This window comes from Erithacus rubecula (genome assembly GCF_903797595.1).
Source record: "Erithacus rubecula genome assembly, chromosome: 27".
Taxonomy (NCBI): Eukaryota; Metazoa; Chordata; class Aves; order Passeriformes; family Muscicapidae; genus Erithacus; species Erithacus rubecula.
This window is the reverse complement of record NC_136679.1, coordinates 3,028,217-3,049,183: the sequence shown is the minus strand read 5'-3', so window position 1 is coordinate 3,049,183 and position 20,967 is coordinate 3,028,217. Positions and strand designations below refer to the sequence as shown.

At 42.2% G+C, this 20,967-nt stretch overlaps 1 protein-coding gene across 1 annotated transcript; it reads left to right on the top strand.

The window, feature by feature from the left end:
* The first annotated feature begins 2,399 nt into the window (after window positions 1–2,399).
* LOC306812837 (uncharacterized protein) lies at window positions 2,400–6,344 on the top strand. Its single transcript, XM_079327716.1, has 4 exons — window positions 2,400–2,480; window positions 4,601–4,786; window positions 5,577–5,693; window positions 5,777–6,344. The coding sequence occupies exons 2-3, from the start codon at window positions 4,663–4,665 to the stop codon at window positions 5,690–5,692; spliced, it is 240 nt and encodes a 79-aa protein (XP_079183842.1). The 5' UTR covers window positions 2,400–2,480; window positions 4,601–4,662; the 3' UTR covers window position 5,693; window positions 5,777–6,344.
* Window positions 6,345–20,967: the final 14,623 nt, after the last annotated feature.

Below are 20,967 nucleotides of genomic sequence, written 5' to 3'. Positions count from 1 at the left end.
GTCATCATGAGAACCTTCATTTCCCATCACGATGGACACAGACTCAATGAGCCTCTCCTTTGTTAGAAAAGGCAGCAATGACCTCTTGAAGCTGAAGAGTCTCAGAGGTTGAGCCTGTCTCTGGCCATCAAGGTCCAGATAGGGTTAATGATGAAGAGCTTTATTCTCATGAAGGATTTGATCAATGTGCAACACCTCCTTGTCCTGGTTTTGACACAGGCCCCAAAAATCATTCACTTACCCTCTACTGCTGCAGTTGGGCAGAGCAAAGGGCTCATGAGTTAAGGACTGGGATAAAAAATACTCTAATGGCAAAAGTGGTTCCAATTGGAAGGTAAAAAGTAAGTTTATTTAAATAGAGGGAACAATAATGAGAAGTAAAAGAAGCCTTTAAAGCACCCTTTTCACCCTCAACGCCTCCCTCCTTCCCACTAACAATGCAGGGAGACAGAGCATGGGAGTTTCGGTCAGTTTGTCACCCAGCATTTTTTTCTGATCCCTGAGGGTGAGGAATCTTTCCTCTGCTATGTCATGGGGTCCTTCCTACAGGCAAACAATCTTTCCAAAACTGCTGTGGTGTGGGTCACCCATCCATGGGGTGCAGTCCTCTAAGGTGAGGTTGCTCTAATTTGGGAGCAAGGGCTCTCTATCTCTAGAAGCAGGGCCCCTCTCTCTCTACATTCAGCCTCCCACTGGTCACAGCTTTCTTTGGCATCCACCCTCTCCAGTGTGAGCACTTCTCTCCTGGGCTGCAAATGGATATCTGCATCAACCATGGACTTCATTCATTACAGGGAGACAGTTTGTTTCACCACAGACCTCACCAAGGCTTGCAGGGACAGAGAATTTTGGCTCTGATGCTTGGAAAACTTCCTCTCCCTCTTTCTTTTCCGCTGATTTTGGTGTCACCATGGTGTTTTCCCTCATGAGTCCTCACTTCCTTCTGTTCTCTGACTAGGAAAAAAACTGATGCTTGTAGGAGCTATTGCCAACAAGTTTTACCAATTCAGAGATTCTTGCAAGATCCTGCAGTTGGTCTTGTCTAGGTTCCACATCGGGGAATTTCTCGCCACGCTTTCACCGCCGGCCATGCGGCCCTGCTGCCATCACGTGGGCAGTGGCCACTGCTGGGGATTTTAACAACTCTCCTCATGTAGGGTGCTGGAAAGGGGGAACCACAGCCCCTGCCTGTTCACCCACAGCACGGCTGGCAAGGGGGCAGCTGGGCAGGCAAGGCTCACCACAGGCTGCGCTAGCATGGCAGCTGCCACAGCTGGGGCCGCAGCACCTCTCTACCCCTGGGGAAAAATCTCCACATGCCCTGTTTTGATTTTCTTCCTTAATATGTCATCACATTTATGTAGAAGCATTACCAACTTCTCTAATTGGGCCACCAGCACGTCCATCTTCAGAGCCATCACAGATTGGCTCTGTCAGACATGGGGGAAGCTTCTAGCAGCTTCTGACAGAAGCCATTTCTGTGCCCCCTCCCTGCTGCCAAAAACCAGGCTGTGCAATATCAACACACTCCCTCACTCTTTGATCCGCACTCCCAAGGTTTCAGTGCCTCTACACAGCAAAGAACAACCATTTTGCTTACTTTCTCCTCTTGCCTAAAACACCATAAAGACTTTCTAATGTACTAAATGATCCTCAGGCACCAATTCTAAAAGCCCAGAGGGCACATTTCTCCTGCTTCTGAGCACTGAAAGAAAGGGGGAAAAGTGGACAGATTGCAGCAAGTCAGAAGAATTTTCAGAAATGCTTTCAAATAACAAAGAAGTACTTATACTTTTCCTGCTTTCCATCCATCTTAACTCCCTCAGACTTTACAGAGGTGTCATGTAATCCCCAAGTTTTCATTTATAACTCAGCCTTTCTGATATTATTTGAGATCCTTCCTTGAAAGCCATATGGTGTTTCATCAGATGGGTATAAAACCACGGAAGAAGTCATATGACAGCCTGTATAATCCAAAATTCTGTGCAGTGGAACAGAGACAGTTTTTGTTATGAAATATACCACAGTGTTTGGGGTCGGGATACCACAATGATATAAACAGAACAGGGACCTGTACAAAAAGAAAAAGAGGGGGAAAGGGTGAGATTTATTGGGAAAGAAAGGAGATGGGTGACTGTAATGGTAAAGTAGAGAAAAAAAAAATCTTTCATTATTGCCTTTTATCCTGGAAACATAATAGAGCTTGCAAACGTTCTATAAGGTAGAAGAAAGGGAGAATTCAGAAATTTTGTACTCAATCAAGCTAACTAAAATAATTGAACAATTCAAGTAATTTTTTTCCCTGCCTCTGGATATTCTCATGGACTTGAATCCATAGATAATTAGGCCAACTATCTAGCTTCCCATCTCCTGATTTAAAACACCTTTAAACACCATGAAGAAAGAGGGAGTTATTGGAATAAGTCTTAGCACTGTGGAGGAAGCAACTGGACCGGGGACAACTCTCACAGTTGTACCAAGTAAGTGACATTTCTTTATTTCTAAAATGTCATTTAAAATTAAGGTAGGGGTGAAAAGAGGAATTTAATGGTTTGGGTTCACTGTAAGGATTTTCATCTGCAATAATCCCATGAGTGCACTTTCATGCCAGCCAGGCTTTCAAGCCAAATCAGCAGCTTGGATCTGCTCAGAAAGGTTTCCCAGGAACAACCAGGCTGACTCTGCATAGCACCATTATTCCATCATCCCCAAACACCAGCAGGACACTACGTAGCATGGGATAATTTATTCCACTGTCTGGGCAGCACTCTGGCTCAAATTTGCTGTCAAGTCTCCAATTCCCCAGTGGACTTGCACTAACTGACTTTGGGCAGGACTGCAGAGCTCAGAGAAGAGCTCACAGGGTTGAAGAGTTTTGAGACAGATCTGTAACTGCCTGCTTTGAGAAATTCTGATTTGACATGGGCACCACACTGACAGTGCCCCCAGGTAAGTAATTCCACTGCCCTGGGGACAGAGGAGGAAGGAGGTAAAACAGCCTTGGGCTTAAATTCTGACAAGTGCCTCATATCCAAGAGCTCCTGGCATGAAAGACAATTGGCTGCCAAGTTGTGTGGGCTCTGGAAAGACCAATGTGTGGAGTAGGGATTAGAAGAAGCCTTAGTAGTTTCTATCTTTATTTGGAATTCCATTATGTACAATAAAGGATGAATGTCACGCCAAAGCTTTTTATGGGAATGCAAAAGTTGGGGTGGCAGAAGGGTTTTTGATGTTGGTCTGCATTATCCTAAAGAATTGGGTGCATCCCTTAGGAATTGTTGCTGAGCTTTCAGAGGTGTGCAGGTCTTTGAAGTATTGCAAGTACATCCCATGTTATTTTAGGCCCATTACTTTTTAGAATAGAGGGCTCTTCCTGTGGCTTTATAAGACTAAAGTGAAGGAGAAGTACAACTCTTTGTCAAAAAAAAAAAAAATTTCAGAACATAAACCACAAATCCATGCCAGAAGCAAGCATGTGGTAGGATTTCATGGCTGGATTGTCATAAAATGCAAAGTACTGGGACTCAAATGAGGCTTCTGGGGTCAGATAAAACAGATCTTCTGCTCTCTGAAATATAATTACACAGTATACATTATTTCTTGCTGAAGATCTTACCCAGGGAGCTATTGCAGAGAAGCAGCTTGTTTGTATTCTGGCTGTTTGGAAAGCCTGGAGAGGAGACCACATGAAAAGCCTTTCAAGGTCTTCTCAGAGAACACAGAATGCACAGGACTGACAGGCTCTGGCCAGCCATGGTACAACACCTGGGAAGGAAATGTTTGGTTTCTGTTGGGTGTCTGGTTGCTGTAGGTGTGGGCAAGTGTGTAGTTCTGCCTGTTTGGTCAGGAGAGCTGAGCCATGAAGTTGTGGCAGAGCACAATTTGGCTTTCACCTCAGTTCCTCAGTAGTGCCATGGGGCTGATGGGGAAAGGGTGTAAAATCAGAGCCCCTTGATCAAACTTCCATCAGTACCCCAGAGTGAACAAAATGTCAGACCTGAGGGATCTCTTGACCCACCTGCAAGGCAGACACCATGCAAAATGCAAAGCCTCAAGTACCTCTCTTTACCCAAGAGACCCCCCCAGGGTTCTCCTGTCAAAGCAAACACGTAAATCTTTGTGGATGTGTCTGACAGTCTTTCATAAGCTGAGCCCTTTCTGGCAAGGAAGGCCACTGGAGGATCAATGTGAGTTCCACGTTTTTGCTCTAATTCAGATTGTTAATCTTAGTTCAGTTCTGACAATGGTTTTTGTGATCACCATTGATTCTCGATAAATAACCTGATCCAGAGGCAAAGGTATTTGGTTTAAAAAGAAATCATGGCATGACAATAATTTGTTGGCTACTAAATTCTTTTGATGCCAATTGTTTTCTTATAAGCCAGCTGGCTACAAGTTAAAACACTTATCTTTTGTTACTGGCACCTCTATTGGCAAGGAGTAATGACATAAAAGACATTAAATGAGAATGTTACAAATGAGTCACAGCTGAAGTACATGTCAATTTATTGTCCCTCAGCACTCAGGCAAGCCTGCAATAAAATCATTCCTGTCCAAACCATGGGGTTTTTTACTTACAGTCCAAAAACTTCTATCCTAGAGGTCATTGTGGAGAAAACAACTAAATTGGAAGATTTAACCACCACTGGAAAAACAACACCTATGCCAACGACTTTCTATACGAAGAACTTGGAGACGTCCACTATGGAACAGAACACATCTGCCTCGACAACAGAGGTGATGTGCACAGACGAGTTCGACAGCAACGTGGTAACAATCCTGCCAGGTACAGTTTGGTGGCACAGGTGCAACATATTTCTAGGGCCAGGGTCTTGTGGTGCTTGGTGTTCTCTTGCTAGTCAGCATTGCCTTGACCAGTCAGCAGAAATCAGGAACACATCTGGTATTTCAGCAGGGAGAGATGAAATATGTTTCAAAGCATCTGAAAGAAATGGTTTCAACTGTTTAAGAGCTTCGGGAGGAAGAGGGAAGACACAATGTACTTGTTTCAAATGTGAATTTCCTTAATTTCAGCCTGTAGCAGCAAACCTCTGCAGCACAGCCTGGAACAGCCTTTCCACCACCAATGAAAAATTAAGAGTGTGGTTTGATTTGAGGTCTTTTAATTAAATCAGATTTTATTTTGTGGGATGGTTTTTGTACTCCTGTAGGTAATTCAAGGGGCTGAAGGGGCCAGTAAGAGGGTTTGCAACAGCACAGAGCCCTCGGCACAAGGTGAGTTACCCAAACAGGTGGGGAAGGTACATTGCTGTTTGGGGGATAAAGGCATGGAAATGGATTTTCTCCAGGCCACAGGAGGCAGAACACAACACATTCACCAGACACAAGCTGCTGTTCCAAGGTTGCTCCAGCAGATACACACAAGCCCCAGGAAGCCAAAAGCAGCAGAGACAAACCCTGGGCTCCCCTGTTGTTGCCATGTTCTCTATCGTCTGTTCCTTTGCTGCTCTTCCTTTCCCTGGCACCATCCCCTGGCCATTGTCCCACTTTCTGCCAAGGTCACACCATCTACACCTAGACCATGATCTCTCTGCTCTTTTCTGGTCTCTGAGCAGATGCTGATGAGCAGAGAGTGAACATGCTGTCCATGGCTGTGCTGGGTTTGAGAGTCCTGCTGGCAAAGAGCATCGCCTTCAACACCCTCATGAGCATCAAGCTGTTTCTCCTCTGAGGTGAGGGAGCTCACAGCTAGCAAACTCTGGGTCATTGGCCCAGTTTCATTAAATGTAGTTTAAACCTCCCTTTGCTCTTCCAGGCATGGGAAATGAAGGCAAGAGGAGCCCAAGGAAGAGCAGGACAGAAGGCGAACCAGCAGCACAAGGGGCTTGGACAAGCAGGGCCAGAGCAGCGACAGAGACCAGCCAGGACACAAGGCAGCAGCTTCCCCTGAAGACATTGAACACTGCTCACTCCTGCCTGGCCAGATGATTTACACTGAACAGTTTCAAATGCTTTTGCTGTTTGCTCTCCTCTGAGATCTGAGGGGAGTGGATTTATCCTCATCCTCCTGCTAAGTAATCTCCCCACTCCTGTGCACACAAGTGTCCAAGCTGCTTCAATGGCTTTGAAAATTCCAAGGCTCTCTCTAGACATCTGGGCTTTTAAAAGCACCTTTCCCAGGCATGTTGTATTACTGCCTGTACCACTGCATTGCTGCTGCTGAGGGAATTCAAGCCCATTAATTGCTACTTGTTACGTTGGGATTTAGATAGATTTAATAAGTGTGTATTGCAGGTGAGAAGAGCTGTGTAGGATCTGAAGTGATGTCATTCAACCAGATAATGTTCATTTCTTTATTATATCTGTGTATCTGCTGCCAAGTATACCTCATAGGCATTTTATGTTCCTGTAGTAGTGGTGAAAATAAAGTTTTATTATATCTAAATGCTCTTTGTTTTCTGTGATTTTTCTTCTGAACCTGAGACAGACATTGCTGAAATCCAGCTCTTCAAAACCCCACTGGGATCACAAACACAGCTTTGATAATGCAGATTTCCTGTTGGCTGAATGTGTCTTTTCCAGACTCTGTGCAGGGAAGTGTTTCTCTGGCACATTCAGAAGCTTCAGGGAGAAGAGACCTTGCTGAAGGCATGAGGGAGGAAAATGCTCCCAGCAGCAGAGAAGAAACCCTGCTGCTGTTTGGCACTCAGGGATAGGAGCAATGGGCCAGCAGGAAGTAATTTTGGGTGGTTTGATGGAGTGATAGTTTCCATGGCACCTTGGTTCTGACCTAACAGAGCCCTGGTCACACCTTCTCCAGCTCATCCCCCTCTCACAAGCTGCAGGCAGGATGCTGTGGTCACCATTTGTGACTCACTCACAGCAGGCAGCATTAACCCTGTCCTGCTGTTGAGAAAACAAGTTAACCACATCCTGCAGGGGAAATAAGGCTTTTCTGCCCCTGACTGAGATCCTGCTGCCTTCAAGAGAGCCTCTGCACAGCACACAGCAAGATGTGCTGCATTCAGCTTGCTCAGGTCAGAGCCTCAGGCCCTGCAGACACCCAGAGAAGACCCTCAGCCCTTGCAGCAGCTGAGGGAAATTTGGATGGCAAATCCCAATCCAGTGAAATGCTCATTTAGTGCATTCTAAACCATAATAGAATTCTGGTGTAGCCCTTCATCAGGATTTTCAGCAGGATTCTTTTTTCCCAATCTCTCAGGCAGATATATATTTTGAGAATACTGTCTGTGTTGATTTGTAAAGGTTTCCTGAACTTTTTACCTCCCCAGACCTTGGCAGTCTCCTTTGTACCTGACAAGAACCAACTTGTGTTGGATTTTTAAGACTGACACATTATTGCACAAATGAGAAACTTTATGTTTGTAAAATACACATGTAAAGACAAAAAACCCCAAGGAAGTCTCTCTTTCCCTTCTGGCCTCTCACAAGGTGACACTGGCCCAGGCCCCTCCAAGCGGCCCGGGAAGGGCAGGGTCGGGCGGGCTCTGATCCAGGGCTCGGGACACCACCGGGCTTTTTTCAACCAGGGGTCCCAATACCCGGGGGAGAAGGGGCTGTTGTTCCCATCCTAGCCCCCAGCACGGGCAGGGAGCCCTGGATCGGCAGCACCCTGCCCTGCTGCTGGCCCGGAGCGGCTCCGAGCGGCCGGGCCGCCCCCGCCCGCACGGCCGGGGCAGAGACAGCCGGGCCCTGCTCTGGCAAAGCCAGCGCCACTCCTGCCTGCTGGGCAGCGTGCAGGGAAGAGCCCCAGCCCGGCGGGAATAAATGCAGGAAATGCCAGGAAACAGCCACGGAGCAAAAAACTCATCACCATTCTCTGGCTGGGCCCTACAATCCTAGCCAGCCCCAGCGTGGCCTTGAAAGATTCTGTATCATAAAACAACTCCCAGCCTGGGCCTGGAAGAGATCACAGAACCATCCGCTGCCCAGGCAACGTATTAACTCTTTCACTGCCCAGAATGACCCTTGCAGACACTTTGTTCTCTCTCGAGTGAAAGAAAAGGACCAAGATGATGATACACACAGCAACAGCATGAAAACACTGAGGTCAGACAAAGGGAAGAGTGAGATCCCAGTTGAGGGAAGGGGGAAGGAGGCATGGAGTGAAATTTCTCCTTTTTTTTATGCTATGGAAAATAGAATCTTGTTTTCCTATAACACATAAAGAAATTATGTGGTGGATTGAATGTTCTAGCTATAGATATGAGCAGAGGCATTGATGTTAAAGTAAGCAGATGTTGAAATTGCTGTGATCCCCTAAGTTTGAATAGTGAGAAGACTCCTGCTGCTCCCCAGGAAAGAAGAAGAAAAACCTCTGTTTTCAAAGATGAAGTGAGCTTTTATTTGAGCTGTTGTAATCCTTAAAGTATGCCTCATAACTTGTTATGGAACTCAATAATGATTATGAGAAAACTGTGAGTCGAGGAAGGGATTTTTACATAGTGATCAGATCTCCATTCTCCAGGTGGCTGATCAGTGTGACATCAAGGCCACGAGAAAATTGTTTCTTGTGGGGAAATCTCCATAGACTGAAGAGGGAAGTCTCCTCTCCCAAGTGTATTGGTGAAAGATTGTTTTAGAGATGGCAAGCTGACTGAGTGGTTTTCTGTACATTTTCAGTGTGAAAGAAAAGAAGAGGGGGGAAGGACAAAAAGAAGGGGGGAGGAAAAGTTTTATTCTGAGGGGTTTTTTCTTATATTTTCTAGTCATGATGTTTCTCTTTCACTTGAAGTTGAGCCTGTTTTGCCTTCCTCCTAATCCTGTCTCACAGCAGGAAAATTTCAAATTGGCAAACCAAAACCACTACGCTCCCTTAGACAAAAACAGTGGAATCAGATGCACAGGAGGGAAAGGTCAACAAGTAAAGGAAAACAAGCAACAATAAAACCAAACAAAATCCAGGCAATCAAAACAGAAATTACTTGAGAACTACCTAGGGCTGTGGGTGTGTGGGGGGTGTGTGTGTGTGAAAAGATAGTGCATGCAAATATGAAAAGGAACATGGTATAAAAGCTTAATAACAACAGTCAATTGTAAGAGTGCTTTAACTTATACCATAATTTAGTAATTTAACATACAGAAAGCACTTAACTTATACAAAACTTAACTTAATTTATAGCTTAACCGTAGCAATCTAACAGGGGAATAACACTTAACAGCATTTAACCTAATTTACAACTTCAGTTCAAACTTAGCAACTTAACAAAGGGACCAGTCTTGGTTTAGTTTAGATTTGCCAGTTCTAATATACTCAGTTTCTGTTGTGAGATAGGATTAGGAGCAAAACCAAGGCAGGCCTAAAACTTAAAAGGGTATAAAGAAGAAATTTATTAACAACACAGAGAAAATGAGAAATTCAGAATAAGATTTTCAGATCACTCCCTCCTCGCCCCCACCTCCCACATTTCTTAACAACAACATACAGAGACACTCCTGACAGTCCTTTGCTTAAATAATCATTTCAGTTCACTTCAGGGACAGGAGTTTCTTTTCTGTTTGGTCATAGGGATTTTCGCAAGAGAAAAATAAAGTTCTCTTGAGTCTTCACTTTCACAATTTGCATCTGCCTGGGGAAAAGAAATCTGCAAATTATGAAACTCCTCCCATCTTCACAGCCTTCCCAGAGGTTTGTTGGCCATGTCAGACTCATGGAGTACTACTTTTAAGGGTGAGCTGCTAAAAAGCAGAAATTATCTTCATCTCTTTTTTCCTCAAATATCTCTGTTCATACCTCATTCTCCAGAACAAAGATTCCCCTTTCCCTCAGAGCAAAGGATCTTTGTCTCAAACACTTCAACCCCCCCTATGTTTTCTCCACAATTTATAGGAATCTTCAGTGCAGTACAGTGCACCCTACAGCTTCCAAAAATACTTTTTTCAGGCAGCTTCCATGGGGTCTCTTCAATCTCTTCCCATTTGGAAACTTGGCTCTTACTTCACTGACTTTATTGTATATTTTTCTGCTCTATTACTTCTTACTCAAAGGAGGAAGATAGGGGGTCTGCAAATCTTATCTGAGCATTGGAAGAGTTAAAATTTTACACAGTAGGTGCAGGTACTGGGCCAGGCCATGTGGAGTCATGCCAGGATCTCAGGCCATGTTGGGAGAGGCTTTGCCTCCCCATGGCTGCTCAGAGCTGGCAGTAAGAGCTTCCCCATCACTCTCCCCCCTGGCCATCAGGGCCTCTGGTTATAAAAAATGGAGCCTGGCAGCTCCCAAGCCCTCTCGTGCCTGGCCGGGCTGCATGGTGAGGGCCAGGCCAAGCTGGTGTTACCTGCTCCACAGCTGGAAGAGAAAGAGAACTTTTTCTCTGAGTTTGCTTGCTTTGAAATGTGTGTCATGGATCTCCATCCCTTGGATCTGTAAAAGGAGCCCCTTCTCCATCCCTTGGCTCTGTAAAGGGAGCCCCTTCTCCATCCCTTGGGTTGTAAAGGGAGCCCCTTCTCCATCCCTTCCCTCCCTGAGCCCCCATTAATAGCGTGAAAAGGGGCTGAGCTCACACCACAGCGCCCCCTGCTGGGCAATCAGCGCACCCGCTCTGCCCGGCCGGGAGCCAGCAGCGCCCCTGCTGGCTGTGCCTGGAACTGCACCCAAGGGGGAAGTGCCTGCAGCCCAGAGCAGCTGGGACTGGGGTCTGCTGCTGTTTGGTGTTGTTTACTTTTACTGTTGGTTTTTTGCACACACATACTGGTAAAGAACTGGTGTTTTTTTTCCCATCTCTTTGCCTGAAAGCCCCTTAATTTCAAAGTTACAATAATGATTTGGTGGGAAGGGGGGTCATATTTTCCATTTCGTGGAGGTTCCCACCTTCCTTGGCAGACACCTATGTTTCAAACCATGACAGTCTCACACATAAAGTGCAGTATCTAACATCTGTCCTGATGAGCAAGTCAAAATGGCAAGAGCTCTCTCCTGTGGTAGAGAACATGAAAAGCATCCTGAAAGATTAAACCTCTTTCCAAGAGGTTACATGGGAAAGCATCAGGAAGAGCAAGAAATCTGAATAGCAGGGAGAACATTTTGCATTTTTTCTCATGTTTATATTTATATCCAGAGAGAAGAGTGTTTATGCTTCTATTCTATAACTTTCTTTCTTCTTCAGAAATGTATGGGAATAACCCAAGCAAGATTCAAGAAATGAAATGTTTCTGTGCCCAAGACACAAAGGATGGAGCTGGAATGGCTCTGGCCAGTCCAGGCAGGACTCCCAGTCTCATTCCTTCAGTGTATTGGCTTTCCCAGAGCCGGCAAGAATGTGACAGAAGGAGAAGTTCAGGACAGTATCAACATCTCTTCATTACCTGATCCCTTTGCAGCTCAGCTCCCTGAACCAGCACAGATCAAAGCCTCAGCCTTACCCTTGCAGAAATCCTCGTGGTTTTTCCCATGTGTTGCCCCGCGGCGTTTAGAGCCAGAACTCCTCACCCTCAGACCCTTAGCTGCCCCTGGGGACAGCACAGAAACCTGATCTAAGCTCTATTTAATGCTTTCCTGCCAGAAGGGCACAGGGCAGGATCCTGCCAGTTACAGTTCAGAGAGGTCTGGAGGGGATGTGGCTGATGCTGCTCCTTTTTTCCTGCTGTAAGGCCAGGCTGTGTGTCAGAGCTCTGCCTGTGCCCGTCACTGCAGCTGCTTCAACCCTGACTGCAAGGCTTGTGTTTGGGAGGAAGGATGAGCATATATTTAAAAGAATACTCAAAACAAGCCTCAAAGTTTATATGAGTGTTAATTTGCTAGAAGCAATTAAAATACATGGAATGAGATTAAAAATATTACCCTCCTTTTTAAAAAAATTGGATTTCCTCATAATCTTCTTTTTAATTTCAACTTATTTGAGAGGGTAAACAGGCTGTTTAACTTTCTCTTCACATAAACTTTTGTTTTGATAAGATGATAAATAAAGCATTAAAAATACAATGTAATTATCATATTTCTGCATCTTTTGTTCATATTCTCACCAGTGTGCTCTGTTTCCTCAAGTACTAAAAATTCCTGGTAAAATTAGATCTATTGATGTAAACTGAACTTCTTTCACCAATCTCTCCTGACACCTTCTGGCCAAAGTGTTCATTGTTCTCACAACACTTTCAGTTTCATTAAATACAGAAAATAGTTCAAATGGAAGAAAAAAACCAAAAAACCAACCAATCAAAGAAACCACAGAAACCCCACAAGAAGTTTTGTGTCTGCACATGCCACAAATTAAACTTCTTTGCTCTTCATTTGCATTCTAGCCTTGCCTGCAGGTGCAGTTGGAAACTCTTGCTAAGTGATCCAGAGGCTTTAGAAAGTCAGGGATCAAGAAGCTGAAAGAACTGAAAACCTCCAATGAGATTCAGAGAAGCTTCATTTGAAACTTCAGACTAAAGCAGGCTTAGAGCTGGAAATTATTTGCAACAGAATAAATGGAGGAGAATATGGGAAGCACTTGCAGCACTGCTTTCAGAATTCCTCAGTATTTCTAAAGGAGTTTTAAACTCAAAATTATTCGAGAAACTTAGTGATCAAAATTTCCTGGGCTGGAGAAAAGAGGTCTTGTTGGAATTTAGGGATGCATTTGTGCCCCAGAAGGTGTTACACCTAAGTCAGATCTACCAAAGGTGTAGATGTCTGGCTAAGCAAGCAGCAAGTCTGAACCAGCAAGGAATGCAGCCCAAGCCTTCTGGCTGCAGGCAATGAAGAGGCTGATAAGAGGAGAGAATGCAAGTGCCGGAGTGCCTGGTGCCCCGGGATAAGGATATTGTGAGGAAGTTGTTTCCTGCAGGGAGGCTGCAGCTGAGCTGCCCTCAGGGGCTCCAGTCCTTGGATGAGGTGTCTGCTGAGGGGTTTCTCACATCAAGTTCTGCTTGTGGACCTGGCTCTTTCTGCCAACAGGTGAGTGTGTTTGTGTGGCACAAACCTGTGGGTATAATGCTTCTTTAATTGAATCCAGCTGGCAATTCAGGGGGCTGTGCTTTGGAGTCAGTCTCCTTTAGGTATTACAAAAACAAGGGTGTGCTTTGAACAGCTATAAAGGGTCTAATGGAACAGGCAACAAGGGGAAGGTGAGTTTCAAAGGACAGCTTTAGACATGGTCATTAGCTGTGGGACTCTGGGAAAATGATTTATCCTTTGGTGGATAATTCACTCTATGAAACAGGAGAGAGAAATTAAATTCCTTAAATCTTGTTCTGTAGTGAAGTGGTGCAGGGAGTTGGAAGGGGATGGAATTATTTAAACATACAGAACTCGCCTATTCTTGTCTTTAATTTGAAATAATACAAGTTTTCTATCTATTTTATAGAAATACATAATGTTTTCCAATTATATATGTTAAGTAACATCAATGGGAGAGTTCCTATTTGTTGAGCAAGTTTGGATATTTGTAAATCTGGGTGAGATGTTTAAAACTGTTCAGTGGTGTGATCTGCTGCTTTTCAGCTGTTTTTCCTTCCTTATCTCAGCCAACTTTTAGCTGAAAATATTGGCAGGGATTGCACATAAGGTGCACCTTGGAAAGGTAATGAATTTGTATAGAAATCATTTCTGCATGGGCAAGCACAAAGGTTTCCCATCACTTAATTTATAATTTGAACAATAGCCATTCCTCCCTCTGCTTCCTTTGCTTCCTTCCTTCATCATTATGCTGTCCATAATTTTGTCCATAATTTTGGAAATGGCACTTGGGAAAACTCCAAATGCCACCTGTGCTGTAACTGACCTATAGAGAAAAACTCACCTGGGCATGATAAAAAGGGATTATTTTGTGAAGTGCTCTTACACTGACACCAAGAATTACTGCTGTGCAGGAACCACAAACACTTCAATTTAGTCACAATAATCCTGAGTAAAGACAAAATCCTGGCTGTTCTTACCAGCCAGGAACAAAATATCATCAGCTACTGGTTCAAATTTTTTCCTCTTTCTTGTTTGCTGCAAGTAAATGTTCTTTGAGACTGCTTGACTGGAGCAGAAGTGATGGACTAAGCTATTCTGGAAGGGATGCCCAGATGTGTTTTTCAACTGATCCTGAATATCCCTACAGAACGTTTTTCTGCTGTATCAAGTGGGACACAGAAAGAGAGATTGCATTCCTGGGAAAAGTAGAAGTTTTGAATAAATTCTTTTTTTCCTCTCAGAAAATCTGCATGTATTCAATTATTTTAGAAACCAGCACAGAATTATTGATTTCATCACTATCATGTCACTAAGCACAGTTACCATATCAGGAAAAGCATGACTGGTTTTAGAGGTGCTGATATTCTCGTGGATCTTTCATGGCTTTAAATATTTAATCCCTGCATATACTTCTCAAATTGCTTTAAAACAAACATTATCAATAATTCTATGTGATAAGGAATAGTTAAAAATCATAATTTGCCATGGGAGCATCTTAAATTTAATGAGAGGATGAAGGAGGTGTTTTTGTAAAGGGCTGAGCTGCTGTGGGCAAACTCATTGAGACTCTCCACTTTGTCTCTGGATTTCGGCTGACAGTGTTTTCAGGTGAGCTGCTCCTCTTTGCCTGGAGGAATGTGGGCATGATATTTCCATTTACTCCCATTTACAATTCCAAAATGTGAAAAAAAAATGAACATAAGCACAAATCACTTCCCTGCCAACTACAGTAGCCAGTTTGGGGAAGTGAAATGAAGATAATCAGTAGAACTCTGCTTACAGCAATTGCTTTCAAAGCTTTAGTCTAATATAGCAATGAGGCATCTCCCCAGAAATACCATTCAGAACAGAGTAGAGTACAAAAAAACACTGGAAATGGATGGATATGAGCAAAGTACATCACATTATTCCCTGTGCAGTTAAATGAACTTAATACATATAAATGACAAATTTTATTCGATTTTTATTACTTTAATTTTTATTTTACTTCAGGTTTTTATTAAATTTAAATGACTTTTTAATTATTATTTACATTTTATTTTTATTCGAATTCATTTAACTTTTGAAGGCCAGTAGCAACTGAGATCCTTGCTACTACATCAGATGTTTTCAGTTTGATGCCATCCTGCAAATTCAGATCTATTTCTGACTGGAGAAACTGGTTGTGGTTGCCAGTTCCAGTGTTATGTGAGAAAGGATTGGGAAGCTACTGCCTGTTCAGAGAGAGAGACACCGTGTGGAATTGTTTGTCCTGTGTGGAAGAGTTTGAAGTTACATTTGAGAAAGGAAAATTTGGATTAAAATCTTACAATGCTTTTTTTCCTATACATCAGCAATTTGAAAAATATCTAGAAGCAGTGAATGAGGTGAAAAATTAATGACATGCATCAGTCTGCTTTGCTTCCCTTCTTTTTAAACTCAATTTCTTTTATAAACCTTTCTATGTTACTGAAAACACTGCTGGCAAATATCAGTTTACTTTATGTCAAGGGATTATATCTCACACTGAAACCCACTCAGCATAAGAACTTCTGAGCTTGTTCATTTTCTCCTTAAATATGAGCAATACACAGAGCAAGTCCAAATGGGGAAAACATCTGGAATCTCTTGGTTTACAGCTAAACTAGACAGGAGCAAATCAGTTCCTGTCCTCAGTGAATCAGCAGCAATCCAAAATGACCAATTTATTCTGCTTTCAGTGCATTATCTCTCAGCAGCACTAGAGCAGCCCCTACAGCCCTGTTGGTGAAAAACATGAGCTTTTGTAGTTTTACAGTGAAAGGCTAATGGGGAGCTCTGAGGAAGAAAGTGGTTGGAGCAGAAGCATGTGGTTGTCTGAAGCAGCTGCTCTACATGGAAATCTTGGGATTAATACTGAGAAGTGCCTTAAAGAACCAGGCTGAAACAAGTGATTCTTCCTGTTCTGGCTGGGAGAGTTCAACAAGTTTTAAGTTCAGGTTTTTGCAAAATTTCTTGAGTTTTTGTGAAGTTTCTTACAGTTGTGATATACCAGTTTTGAGAAAATAATTTTTCTGTCAAGGAAGAGTTTAATAGTAAAGCCATGGTATTCTGAAGGATGTAAAAAACCTGATTATTGCAGAGTAGCTACAAAGCAACAGAAGAAGTTTCCTGAAATTGTGTGGCTTCCACAGATTTTTGAATCAGAGTTCAGAGTGGCATTTTGAGGTGGTCTTGTGCTAACTTCCATAGCATTGGAAATGTTGGAAATGGCAGTGCACTCAGCTTTGGGACAAGGACTGCTCAGAAGGTAAATCCAAGTGAGTATAATAGAAGAGAAATAAGGAAAATTTAACGTGAAGGATAAAGAATATTCTGAGTATATTCCACTCTTCTGTTTGCATGTAAGTTGTCAGAATTACTGATGTGTAGCTGCTCTTGTGCAGGCCAGAAAGAGAAAATACTGAGTTCAGGGGCTGCAATGACAGTTTCTAGAAATCTCTGTGCATCTGTTGAAATGAAAATAGAGACAGGAAATGGACCTGAGTTGCTCTGTAGATGGTCTGTCTATCATTTTAGTTATAAAAGAAGACTATAGAAGTGTTTGTGGTTTTGGTTTGGTTTGGTTTGGTTTGGTTTGGTTTGGTTTGGTTTGGTTTGGTTTGGTTTGGTTTGGTTTTGGGGTTACTGTTGTTTCATTGTTTGGGTTTGGAGCTTGTTTTTTTCCCCCCCCAAACTGGAAATGTGAGAACAGAGGCAAATTCATACCTTAGAGAGGAAAAAATCCCAAAGGTTTCATCATCATCTTGATGCTATTCAGGGGATGGGGACACTTGGATGAGGAGTTTAGACAATTTTGATGTGAGATGCCTGATGGTGCAGGCTGCTGAAAGCTGTGATAAGATAAACACTAACTGAGGTGCATGGACAAAGTGCTGTAGGAAAATTTCACTCCTGTTCTGCTTTATCTTGTTCATCTTCATGCTCACAGTTAATTATTCTGATTTCTACACTTGCTGCTATCAAAGGAGCATGGACCACTATCTCCTCTGTGATAGATGTGAGCTGGGCTGGTGAGATAGGATCCCACAGATCTGGGATTCACTGCATGGAATTGTTGTGAAAATTTTTTTCGAGCATTTAATCACAGAATGGTTTGGTTTGACCTTAAGGATCACCTCACCCCAACCCCCTTCTCTAGACTTCATCACCTTCTCTAGATCAGGTTGCTCAGTTTTGACCTAGGAAGATTCAGAAGAAACTCCCCAGGAGATCTGTGAGCACACATCAAAGTTGAAAATCTCCTTTTACTCAAAAGCTACTGGCAGCAGTTTTGGTAAAGCTCTTTGTCACTGTGAAACTCCGGAGGTAGCTACAACAAGCTGACTTTTGGAAAAGGGACAAAACTCTCTGTTTATCCAGGTAAGTGCCAGAAATAAACATATCAAAAACTGAACTTTGTAATACTGAGATGAGCTTTGGCCCAATCCTGGAAGTGTTCAAGGCCAGGTTGGATGGACCTTGGGCAGCCTGATCCAGTGAGTGACTCCCTGCCCATGGAGGGGGGTTGGAGTGAGAAGACCTTTAAGGTCCATTTTAACCCAAACCATGCTATGTATCTGTGATTCAAGAGTTTGATTTTTTCCCTAAATGGCAATTTTTCCAACTACCAAGAGTTAGTGAATCTGTCACCTTTTGGATATAGGGTAAGTGAATATTCATCTTGAAACTGTCAGACTTGTGAGTCCAGTTTACTTCTTTTCATGCAAAATATTCCAGGTCAAATCTGTCATCCCAAGGGGATTTTGCTTCCATCTTCTTCAGTCCTTTTTGAGGTATTGTTTTTTTTCAGAGTTAAAATTCCCAAGATGAGAACTGTACTTGAAAAATGTCCATGTTTTCCTACTGGTTATACTAGGAAGTAAATTTAGACAGCTCACAGGTGTAGGACACGTTTCTGGTCTCTCAAGATTTCATTTCCCTGAATGTGTTCTGCAGAGTGTCAGTTTCTTTTCAAATCAAGGTTTTTACAAGCTTTACCTCTGTAAATTGAAAAAAGCATTTGATAATTACTCCTTTATTTAATAAGTAGGGAGAAAGTCTGTCATAGATTAGAAGTTTCCATGGCCAGGATTTTGTAAAGGTTTGCCAAGGTGTAACTTCAGAGGTGAAAATCAAGGGCTTAAATGTGAATGAGGAATGGGCATAAAAGTAAAGCCAGCAAGAATCCTGAGAGGCTTTAGGAAGGAAGTGCCTGTTATTCTGAGGATTGCAGGCAGGTAGATCTGGGCAAAGATGTCCAGTACTTGCTCCCCATGGAGATTAACTGATGATTTGGGAACTTCCTTATTCTAAGTTTCCAGAATTGAAGTGGTGAATGCTATGATAATATTAGTATTTCAATAGCCAAAAAAAAATTTGGTGTTTAATTTATATCTAACATAGGCTTTAAAATCACTGGGATAGCAAAGGCTGTGAAGAATTTATGCATGTCCTTACCTGACCCTTATAACTGAAATCTATTGATGGAAATTTTCTTGAGTGTCTTTATCTTCCAACAATTTTTCTTTGGGTTTTTTTGGTAACCAGCAGTTTTAGTGTTCAGAAAATATCAGTGTCCATGGATTTTTATCCTGTGGTAGACTATCAGACTGTCAGTAGGAGCAGGCAAGAACTTAGTGGTTTTAGAAATACCCAACTTTAATTTAGCTGTATGTTAAATAAATGCAAAGTAGCTTTCATTTCAATTATAGTGGTTCAATGTTTTGGATGAGACTATTCCTGCCTGTGAGATTGGATGTGGCACAAGCCTTTAACAGAAGGAGAAGCAATTTACTGAGTGTGTTTTGGCAATGTTCACAGGGAGCAACTTTTTTAAATTTTAAGCCAGTTATGTTTGCCAGCATATGACGTACCAGTAGTAGCTGAGTCCATTAAGGTTTTTATCACTGCACACATCATTGTTCTAAGTTCTCCCTGCAACTGGTAATTCACGTTTACAAATGGAAATTAGCTATTGGGAAAAAAATGGTTTTTTTTCTAGTGAAGGATTGCCTTGTAATTGTTGTAATGGTTGAAAGCAGACATACAATTAAAATGGAGTGAGAATTGCTCCTTGGTGAAAAAAAAAAAAATCTGTTTCCAGTTTAAAGGAGAAAGAAAAGGAAGGGATACACACAATTAGGTGTAACAGGTTGATGGTGATGTCTGTGGTTAAACCATGAGTTTTATTCCATAATAAACTATGGATATTACAATTTACCACTCCCAATTTTGTTTAGTTGGTTTCTGTTCCTGGAAAGGAGGAGTTAAAATGGCAAATGCAGTTCTTTGGACAGTTTTTGCAAAGCACTTCCTGACTGTGCGAACACAGGAGGCTTTGGGAAATTAACTTTTGGACAAGGAACAAGAATTGTTGTAAAACCAAGTAAGTGAACGCTAATAATTTAATAATTACATTTCTATGTTCTTTTTTTCTAAATATTTAATTTGTTTGAAGGTTTAGGAAATCTTGTCTCTCTTTTGTTGAGTGTCCATAAGACTGAAAACCTTTTAATTGTTGATTTTTCTTAACCCTTTTCAACCCTTCTCAAATGTACTGTGTTACCAGGGCAGGGGAATGGAATTATTCAGAAAAATCCTTTTTGCTCTTTTATAATCTATATATTGACACAACAGTAGTTGCAGACAAATGTTGCAATAGTAAATACTGTGTTTTTGTAGCCATGAAATACCTTAAATGGAGGGGAAAAAAGTGAAATAGAAACTTATTTGCTTTTACAGACCCAAAAGATAAACTGATGTGGGAACAAAAGTATTAAATACTGCCATTTATGATAAGATTTAGTTTAGCAAAACATTAAGCAACAGAACTAAATTGTTGTGGATACCATCACCAGCACAGGAAGACACTTGTCTGAGTTTGGGAGAGTCCTTAACTCAGGCATTCAGCAGCCCCTGGGAATCTGTTCAGTTCCTCTGCAGTGGTTTCTGTAAAGACCCTTGTCACCGTGTGTCTAGTGGTGACAGGAAGGTCACTTTTGGTGGAGGAACTCTTCTGCTTGTGCTTCCAAGTAAGTCTTCCAGGAAAAGCAGTGTTTCAGCATTTGTTTTCACTCCAGAATGCTGTTTGGTCACATCCCTGTTCCAGGCTACTCCTGATTCCTCATAGAGCTGGATGCAGAAATGTTCCTGTGCTCTGCCCCTGGAGATCTCCTAGATTCAGCTGGGATGATGAATTCATATTCCTCCTAGAGCAGCAGTATAAACAGACAGGAGAACTGCAAGTGTCTGTTAAATTCTGTTCTGCCCTTGCAATTTCAATTATATAAAGGAGTTTGTATTCAAGTCTCCAGTGCCAGGTTTTCATGCCCAAGCCAGTATCTGACAAGGTGCACAAACTTTTTCAGGGCTGTGACACATTTCCTACTCATTCACAGATTTTGCCAGTGCTAGTTCAAAACTGCTGCATTGTTTGGGCAAGTTCAACAATAAATATGTAATTTGAAGTCATTAGACTTCCAATCTGAAATCAGCTTGAATATCTAAGCCTCCCTCTGAGACTTAGATATTTGAGCTATAATTAAAAGTAATCTTATTCTACCAGGCTAAATGACTCTATTGTCCATTGACTATCCAGGATCAAATGGGCATGACAGATATACCTGAGAAACAGAAAACAGTAAAGTAAAATGAACTTTCTTTTCACTTTGTAGAAGGAAATCAGAACAAATCTTTGTTCATATGAAAATCTCAAATTTGCAGTCAAAATTGAAATAAAATACGTGAGGAAGAAAACCAATCCAGGCAGCATTTCCTATAGCATTTGTATGTACATCTAACTAGTTGGTTTGGGTTTTTTTTTTCCAGTTTTGAACTGTGATAGGCACTACTTTTTCTTTATAGGCAGGTCCTGTGATTCACCATCATGCTTTTAGATTAGTTCAAACTTTAGAGATAACATTTGTAGAGATCTCTGAGGCAGTGCAACTGCAGGAGGAAGAAAGCAGATATTTGGACAAGAGACACAGATAGTTGTGACAACAACTAAGTGTAATCTGGTTAAGGAAGCAGCTTTTTTTAACTCTTTACCTTCCTACTCTGCCAGATATTTTTCAAATGTACTCAGCTCAAATTACTGTTCCATC

What these genes read in the sequence shown, in the direction of transcription:
- LOC306812837 (XM_079327716.1), top strand. Translation starts at nt 4,663, where the DNA reads ATGCCAACGACTTTCTATACGAAGAACTTGGAGACGTCCACTATGGAA. An exon ending in CGTGGTAACAATCCTGCCAG is followed by an intron (nt 4,787 to 5,576) that starts GTACAGTTTGGT and finishes GTCTCTGAGCAG; the next exon opens with ATGCTGATGAGCAGAGAGTG.